This window comes from Mus caroli, unplaced genomic scaffold, assembly GCF_978045245.1.
Source record: "Mus caroli unplaced genomic scaffold, Mus_caroli_1 scaffold_11, whole genome shotgun sequence".
NCBI lineage: Eukaryota > Metazoa > Chordata > Mammalia > Rodentia > Muridae > Mus > Mus caroli.
In genome coordinates, this window is record NW_028227266.1 from 64,305,132 (window position 1) to 64,313,913 (window position 8,782).

The 8,782-nt window shown below is 47.7% G+C and overlaps 1 protein-coding gene across 3 annotated transcripts in view; it reads left to right on the top strand.

The window, feature by feature from the left end:
* The window catches only part of Rbpms2 (RNA binding protein, mRNA processing factor 2), a 32,358-nt gene extending 23,966 nt beyond the window's left edge, over nt 1-8,392 (top strand). For all 3 annotated transcript variants that reach the window (XM_021171880.3, XM_021171878.2, XM_021171879.3), the window contains exons 8-9: nt 6,992-7,061; nt 7,298-8,392. In XM_021171880.3, the coding sequence (XP_021027539.1) occupies nt 6,992-7,054 (63 nt within the window). In that variant the 3' untranslated portion in view covers nt 7,055-7,061; nt 7,298-8,392. The remainder of the gene's footprint in view (nt 1-6,991; nt 7,062-7,297) is intronic.
* The last annotated feature ends 390 nt before the right edge of the window (nt 8,393-8,782 follow it).

The window sequence follows — 8,782 nt, forward strand, 5'->3', positions numbered from 1 at the left end:
GTGTCAGTTCCCATTATAGGTGGTTGTGAGCCACCATGTGGTTGCTGGAAATTGAACTCAGGACATCTGCAAGAGCAGTTGGTGCCCTTAACTACTGAACCATCTCTCCAGTCCCATTGCTGGGATTTTTAAGACAGCCTGAGCTAAAATGTGTGACATGGTGCCCAAGAAAACCCCAGAACCCCCACAACTGTTATCTTCCCAGATTATTTGGAATCAGTGTCCCTAGGGATCTGAATGTTAGGAGCAGAAACCAGGGACATGCAGGCAGGGTCTGCTTGGCCTTCCTATCTTTATGAATTTTATCAAGCTTTTGTTTTTGTTTTTGTTTTTTTGTTTTTGTTTTTCGAGACAGGGTTTCTCTGTATAGCCCTGGCTGTACTAGAACTCACTTTGTAGACCAGGCTGGCCTCGAACTCAGAAATCCGCCTGTCTCTGCCTCCCGAGTGCTGGGATTAAAGACGTGCGCCACCACGCCTGGCCCTTATCAAGCTTTTAAAGGTTTCCGTGCCTCAGTTATTACTGTGGAGAACTAGAATAATAAACTGTGCCTTTGGATTGTTTAGAGTTGGATAGTGACACAATAAAGGCTAGAGCTTTGCCTGGATAGTTTAGGACTCCCGTTTGATTACATTTATGTGTGTCTTACATGTGCAGAGATTATAAGACGGCTTTTAGAAATCAGTTCTCTACCATGTGGGCCAAACCATCTTGTCAGCCTTGTTTTTTGGGTAGGTTTTATTGGTTTAATTATTTTGCTTTGTTGGTAGATTTATTTTGGTTTATAAAACGGGGGTGGGGGAACTTATGTATGTAGCCCAGGCTGGCCTTGACCTCTTGATACTCTTGCCTCTACCTCCCAAATGCTGAGGTTACAAGCATACAACACAACACCTGACTTATTTTTGTTGTTGTTTTTTATATTTGTGTTCCTTTTTTGTTGTTTAGTTCTGTTTTTCTGAGACAGTGTTGCTCTGGAGGCCAGGCTGGCCTTGTTGGTAGTTCTCCTACCTCAGCTTCAGGTACTGGGATTACAAATTTGGGGACTGGGCATTGGGGGCAGGAAAAAGAGTAGCTATGTATAGGGGACCCAGCCAAGCAGCCACAGGAGGGATATCAAGGGCAGGATTGAATCTATCTAAACCTCTGCTCAGACGTCACCAAAAAGTGAGCCTTGAAGCAGGGAGTGTCCTATACCTTCAAGAAAGGAACAGTTGGAGGTGGCTATTTATTTGGTCCTGACCTGGGCAGTAGAAAGCAGAATTGGGCGCTTTACCTAGGATCTGAGTGCATATCCATTTCTAAGTTTTTTTGAGTGGCTTTGGGACCCAGAGTTTGTCCCAGTCTCCATGTGGGAAATCCAAGCCAGGTGCTGCTATCATGGCAGGTATACCCCAGCAGGAAAGTCTCTCAGCAGGTTCTGATTGTGGGCCAAAATGTGGTTAAACGTGGTACTTTCTCCAGCTGAGCACCCTGGGCATCTGGAAAATTCATCAAAAGTGCTGATGCCTTCCAGAGTGGAAGGTATGAGTATTAACGCTGGATCAAAGTAGGAGTCAGGGAAGCTGTGTGTGTGTGTGTGTGTGTGTGTGTGTGTGTGTGTGTGTGTGTGTGTGAGAGAGTGTGTGTGTGTGAGTGTGTGAGCGCATGGGCCCTGAGAAGGATTGGTGTGTATCTGTGTGTGTGTGTGTGTGTGAGTGAGTGTGTGAGCACATGGGCCCTGAGAAGGATTGGTGTGTATCTGTGTGTGTGTGTGTGTGTGAGATCCCAGCTTTGCTACTAATTAGCTACATGATCTTCACCTTTGGGCCTATGTGTGCTCATTTGTAAAATGAGAAGGCTGGTCTGTGTCAGGTATATGGAGCCAGCAACAGTGGGTTTGTCAAGAGGGCCCCTCTGCTCTGCTAGCTGGGAGCTGAACTCTGTAGCTGCCTGTCCTGCGGTCCTCTTCCCGGCTTCTTCCCATGCTCTACTGCTTTCTAACTGTAGTCCAGATCCTGGCCCCCATTACACAACCTCTTTGTGACCTTTGACAAGTTGCTTAACTAAATCTCTCCGATCTCTTGTATTCCAGGCTATTTTTTTTTTAAAGATTTATTTATTTATTATATGTAAGTATACTGTAGTTGTCTTCAGACACCCCATAAGAGGGTGTCAGATTTCATTATGGATGGTTATGAGCCACCAGGTGGTTGCTGGGATTTGAACTCAGGACTGTCAGAAGAGCAGTCAGTGCTCTTAACCGCTGAGCCATCTCTAGAGCCCCTCCAGGCTAATTTATAATTGCAGTGTGTAGCCAAGAGTCAGGATGGCCTTGAGCCTCTCATTCCCCTGTCTCTACCTCCACAGAGTACTGAGATCATAGGCAGGTATCACCCTGTTTTACTTGGTACTCAGCAAGTACTATCAACTGAGCTACATCTCAAGGGTCCCATCCCCAGACCCCACCCCCGCCTTTTAAAAAAAGATTATTTGGGTTTTTTTTGTTTTGTTTTGGAGACAGGGTTTCTCTGTGTAGCCCTGGCTGTCCTAAAACTCATTCTGTAGACCAGGCTGGCCTCGAACTCAGAAATCCGCCTGCCTCTGCCTCCCGAGTGTTGGGATTAAAGAGGTGCGCCACCATGACCGGCTCTAAAAAAAGATTTTTTTATTTTATGTAGATAAGTGCTCTATCTGCATGTACACCTACATGCTGGAAGAGGGCATCAGATCCCATTATGGATGGTTGTGAGCCACCATGTGGTTGCTGGAGATTGAACTCAGGACCTCTGGAAGAGCAGCCAGTGCTCTTAACCACTGAGCCATCTCTTCAGCCCCATCCTCACCTCTGCCCCTAGTTAAAGACAGTTTGTCTGTGTAGCCCTATTCTAGAACTCTGTGTAGACTAGGCTGCCCTTAAATTAAGAGATCGACTTGCCTCTGCCTTCCAAGTGCTGTACTTTGTGCTTTTTGAGACAGGGTCTCATGACTCCTAGGATGACCTTGATCTAATCTGCCCCTTCTTAGAACGCTAGGGTAACTTGTGTTTTACCACACTCAGCTTTGATGCAGCTGTCGGTGTGAATAAAGTGCTGTCAAAGTGCTGGAGTTTATGATTGCTAAGGCAGGTGGATTATTATTATTGTCTAGCTGGATGCCTGAGGTCTGTGTCTGCCTGAGATGCTGCCTTCTAGCCTTCCTGGGAACAGGAAGGAGGCCACCCTAAAGCACACTGGTATATCTTGGAGGAAACAGTCTCTAGTTCTGATCCTGTTTTTCAAACTTACTGGACATCCTCAGTAGAGGATGGCATAGGACCAGACGTAGTTAAAAGGCATATTCCATGTAGTGATACCTTGTTTTTCCCTTTCAAGACCCCTCCTCACTTTGCTCCATGACAGTACTGCACCAGAAGTGGAGGCTGAAAGTATCTAAATAGCGAAGTGAACACTTGAGTCTAAGTAAGAGGTTCTGACCCAGAGAACCAATAGAAATACGGAGGGCAAGGAGGTGGCCTTGAGAAATGATAGCAGGTAAAAAAATGAAAGGTTTGAGAACTAATACCACTATCTATCCCCTGTCTGCTGCGTCCCAGGCCCCATAGCCCAGTGGCTTCACAGAGCACACCTGCAGGAGGGCCCTGAAGAGAATTCTATGGCACTCATGTTTTAACATAGCAGGCTTCTCCTGTGGTAGGCATTGTTGCCTCTGCCTCTAACCTCAGCATTTAGGGAAGTGGGAACAGAAGGGTCAGGAGTTCAGCCCAGCCTCTACTACATAGCAGATCTGAAGTCAACTTGTGTTTCACTGCAACTGTCGCAACAGCAAAACTTTCCCTATATGGAAAAGTGGAAGCGGGTGTGGCCGCAAGGACACAGACTCCTTGCATGTTTTCCTGCCCATGTAATGTAATGGGGCTCTTGACACTTTAGAAGTTCATGAGTGAAACTCATGCACAGCGTGTGACATGTGGCAGGTACCTCAGAGGCCTTTAAGCTCCGACAGATTTGCATTTAGGGAGAACACCAAACAGAATGGGTTTCTCTTAACTTTGGCTTACCCTACTCTAGGGAAAACCTTTCTCTTTTTCTTTAAAAAATGAAAAGCCTTAAACTTGTGGAAGTCCTCCTGCCTCAGCTTCAGTGCTGGGATACCAGATGTGTTCTTTCATGTCTACTGATGGCTGCCTCTTTTTTAAAAATTCTATTTTAGGTCCTGGTAAGGTGGCTCAGGAGGGTTAAGGTGCTTGTAGCCAAGCATGGTGCCCAGAGTTTGATCCCAGAAACACGCAGAAAGGTGAAAGGAGGAGAGAACGGATTCCACTCACACACTGGCACACATGCCCACGTGCCCACACACATACACGAGAGTAAATAAGTGAATTATTGAATTTGGGAGAGGCTATGTAAGTAAATCCATAGGTGCGAGTCCTTCATAAAATTTTCTATACAAAGTTATTAATGTTTGTTTGTTTTGGCTTTTTGAGACTAAGTTTCATGCACCCAAGGCCAAACCTTGAACTCCTCATTCTCTACCTCTACCACCTGAGTTCAAGCATTAGGAGTGTGACCACCGTGCCTTGCTGGAACTTGATCTTAGGACAGTTAGTTTTCCATGTCAGTAACAAGATTTATACCCATGCCTGTCTGGCACAGCATTGTTTAAACGGGCCAATTCCTGGCAGGTGTTGAAGATGTTAGAAGTTCTTTCCTGCTGACAAGATCTAGTGAGGTAGGTCCCCTTGCCACACATTTGTGGGTACTTGGCCTAATGGGTTTTCATTATCGCAAATTCCTGGACCTATCACAATAGTCTTGTCAGGCAAAGAGTGAAGTTTGTTGATGCTGTGATCATTTAAAGCATTTACTTATCATCATCCTCTTCTTCACCATCACCATCATCTTAGCTGTTTATGTGGGCATGAGTGCCAGGATGTATGTATGGGTGGAGGTCAGAGGGCAAGAAGAGGAAACACAGAAAGGGACTGGGATGGTTTTAGGGGGATATGCCAGGCATCTGTGGGGTGTTCACAGCAACCCCACTGAGTGCCTCCATTCAAGCACATTCCTTTGGCACCCGTGGCCTAGTTGCCCTGGGCCCATAAATGTCCCCACCCACCATCTCAATACTCCAGGGCCAAGGAACTGCTGTAGTTGGGACACCTGAGGAGCAAGTACGGAAGAGACTTTCAAGCAGCCATCTGAGGCGTCCGCTCCCCTGTATGGAAGGCTTTCATCCAGTTACCCTTTGTCTGGTCCCATGGGCTGCCAGCCAGCCAAGCACTGATTGTCACGGGGCTGCTCCAGCTGGGTAAAGGGTGGTGGGCAGGGCTCATGGGATTCTGAGCTGGCTGGAGCCCTGAGCTTGTGTGATGGCCAGACTACTACTTACATCCTTGCTTTGTGTGAGTAAGTTCTAAGAGGGTGACCTAGTCCAGCAGAGGGCCTGAGGCATTTCTTCTTTCTTTAAGCTGTCAGCCAGGAGAAGGAAGAGCCTGTCTTGCTACGGACCAAGTATACAAGTGTTAGGATAATCAGCCCCTAATTCTCATCACCGTCTGTCTGTCCTTGGGGGATGTGATGGCCTAAATGATATACTCTACAAGTAGCGCCTAGAGTTGGGAGGGAGCAGGTTTCTAGATCATCTCCCTCAGCCCAGAGGGCCTGGCATTGGTCATGCCCTTTCTGCTTACCCAAGAACAGGAATCGTACAGCCAAGTGGGCCAACTGGGTCTGCCTGCTACAGCTCCATGTGTGTTGTCTGAATGCCCAGCTTCTAACTCATACTCTATAGAAGCTTTTAAGTACCACCCCACTCTTTCCTAAGGGGACTCTAGGCTCTCCTCCTGGATGCTCAGACCCAACTTTCCCCAGACAGTTTTGGGTCAGGCTGGGGTTGACATGCAGTGCATGGTGGAGCAGGTTCCTTCCCTTGAAGCCTTTGTCTGGCTGCAGCTCAGCTGTTCTTGCCAGACATGAAGCTCACAGAGAGGGATATATACTGTTTAATTGACTAGTCTCTGAGAATCCAGCTTTGTTTGGAGCCTTCTGTGATTGTCATAGTATAGGAAGCTATTGGCCCTATAGGATAATCTAAAGCTGTCTCCTGCCTGAGGGCTCTGTAGGGCTTTTGAGTCTCTGAACTTAGAAGCCATATAACAAGAGTGTGGGATAGATAGAAAGGTCAAATGTGGCCGCATTGAGGAGTTGCAGGACCTGTGTGTGGAGACCCACTCCTTGGAGACCAACCACACTGGGTTTGCAAAGTATCTTAGTGTCTTCCCTGCTGTCTTGCTTGATCTTTGCAGCCATGTTTGTTCTTTAGCTAGATTGAGAAACATATCCAAAGAAACAGCACGAACTATGTCAAGCTCATTCTCCTGTTAATAAATTTTCAGACTAGGCATCACTGTTGGCAGGGTTTACAGAGTGAAGCCCTGGGTTCAATCCCAGCACTGCATAAAACATGCATGGTTGCTCACTTCTGTAATCCCAGCACTCAGAAGGTAGAAGCAGTAGGATCAGAAACTCAAGGTCATTCTTAGTTATATGGCGAGTCAAGGCCACCCTGAGATTCGTGAGCCCCTATCTCAAAACAAACCAAAAAACCCAAAGGCCTTCAAGATAGCTCAGCAGGTAAAGACACTTGTCTGTCAAGCCTGATGAAGTTCATGTGATAGAAGGAGAGGACCAACTCCCACAAGTTGTGCTATCACTTCATGTATGCCAAAGCATGCATACATGGATGGACACACACACATGCAAAGTATATTTTAAAAAGTGGGGGGGTCAAATCCGGACATGTCCTCCTCATGGAACCCTGACCTTCAGAGAAGGTGAGCCAGGTGGTAATTTCCCATTTTTAAGAGGAGGAAGCTGACGCTTAGAGGTGAGTAGCTGGCCCAGGCTCTGCCAAGCGGCAGCCTGATCAGCCATAAGACTCTGGCAGATTCGCCTGGCTCTTCTGAGACCGAGGTAAGCAGCTGGTATGTACTGACTGGCTTCTCTCACAGGTGCGCTGGTACCCCTCCTCTGACACCACCCAGCAAGGATGGAAGTACCGCCAGTTCTGTTAGCTCCTCAGTAAGTGTTGGCTCTAGGGGTCAGTGTCCTTGATGCTGACTGCTCACATGTGTGGATCTTCTCCCTGTTCCTGGGCGTTTGCTGGGGCTGTAGGCTGAGGGGAAGGGAGGCACCTGGCTGCTTCATCCTTCTGTCCTAAACTTACCCTGCACTACCCCCAACCCCCTCTTTACAGCCTCCATAGCCAGTTCCCATTCCACTCTGCTGATGGCGCTCTCTCTTTCCCTTCCCTTCAGGTCTTGTCACCCTGGAGTTGGTCCTGGGTTGTGTGGGGCCAAAACAGGGCTCTGCCCTCACTGCCACCCGAGGCCTGTGTGGAACTGCTGCTTCCCTCTAGACACTGTGAATCTGAAGCCTGACTCAGTGGATGGCTCTTGTTTTCTTCCTCAGTTCTCCAAGGCCTTCAGAAGGATCTGAGGCCTTGGATACCTAGGTCCAGTTTGCAGGCCTCACTGGGACCCAGCGCAGCCTGTCCTCCTGCTCAGACTTGTATCTGTAGCTCCCCATCTAGGAAAAGGGACATTTACTTTTGCATGTTTATGAATTGTGACACTTGTGCAAATGTGTGTATAGTTTGTTCCCAAACTGTCGCCGTAGCAACAGGTCTTGGCACTGGAGGCTGGTCCAGCCTACTGCTTCTCTCCACTCCCGACTCCTGCACCCACCCTGCTTCGGGGGGCCCAGAGCCTGAGGTCATTTCTACCTTGGGGGGTCCTAGCTCCTAACTTGGGGGCACACGCACATGTACACACACACGCACACAGACTCCGTTCTCATCCAACAGCAGATCCATAGCCTCTGAATTCCACTTCAGATCAGAGCCCTGCATTGTCTCCTTCTCCAGGCTGACAGGTCTGAGAAGCCTGCCTTGCGCTTGCCTTCCCCAGTGCACCCCACCCTGCCACTGCACCTCATTCTTCCTGAACTTCGAAACCAACCAAAACGTGAAAAGTATTTTTGTACCCTGTGTAACAAAATATTTATGGATCATAAAGGGTTTTTCATGTGTTTACCATTAATTATTAAAGAGACCTTGTTCAGCCTGTCAGATAAGTTTAATGTTTAGTTTGAAGCATGAAGAAGAAAAGGGGTTTCCGTTCTTTCGCAGTTGGCCTTTGTGTCGGGCTTTGGTTTAAGAAGGATGAGATGAAGGATAAATTGTGCAATTTTGTTTTATTTTACGAGCAGGTCTGCGCTTTGCCTTTAAACCTCAGCTCGGATTTCGGACAATGATGTCTGGAGGTGGCTGTTGTAATTGGTGACCCTGTGAGAATGTGAAACTGGATCATAAATGAAATGCAAAATAAAAACCTGAAGTGACTCTGCTCTGATTTTTGCTTCTATGTATGATCCATGGGATGCAGGCTGCTGGGCTGAGGATGACAACAGGGAGGCCAGAAACAGTCCTGGCCTGGTGGCCTGACCTCAGAGCTGCTATTGTTGCTTTCTTTAATAAGCTGAGGAGCCTGTCCCAAAGTGGAGAGTGACTGCACCAGGGTCTTCAGGTGCCCACCCTCCATCATCCCATCCTCTATGATGACTTTTCTCCTTGTTCTGGGAATTCTGAAGGCAGAGATCCTTAGTCCCTGCACACGGTCAGGAGCCTGAGTGTGCCTTTATCTGCTCACCTTCACCCTTCCAACCCTGTGGTCTTCTCAAACCCCCTTGTACAGAAAAACTGAAGTTGGTGTGCTAGGGTCGGTCTCTAGAGTCTGACCTCG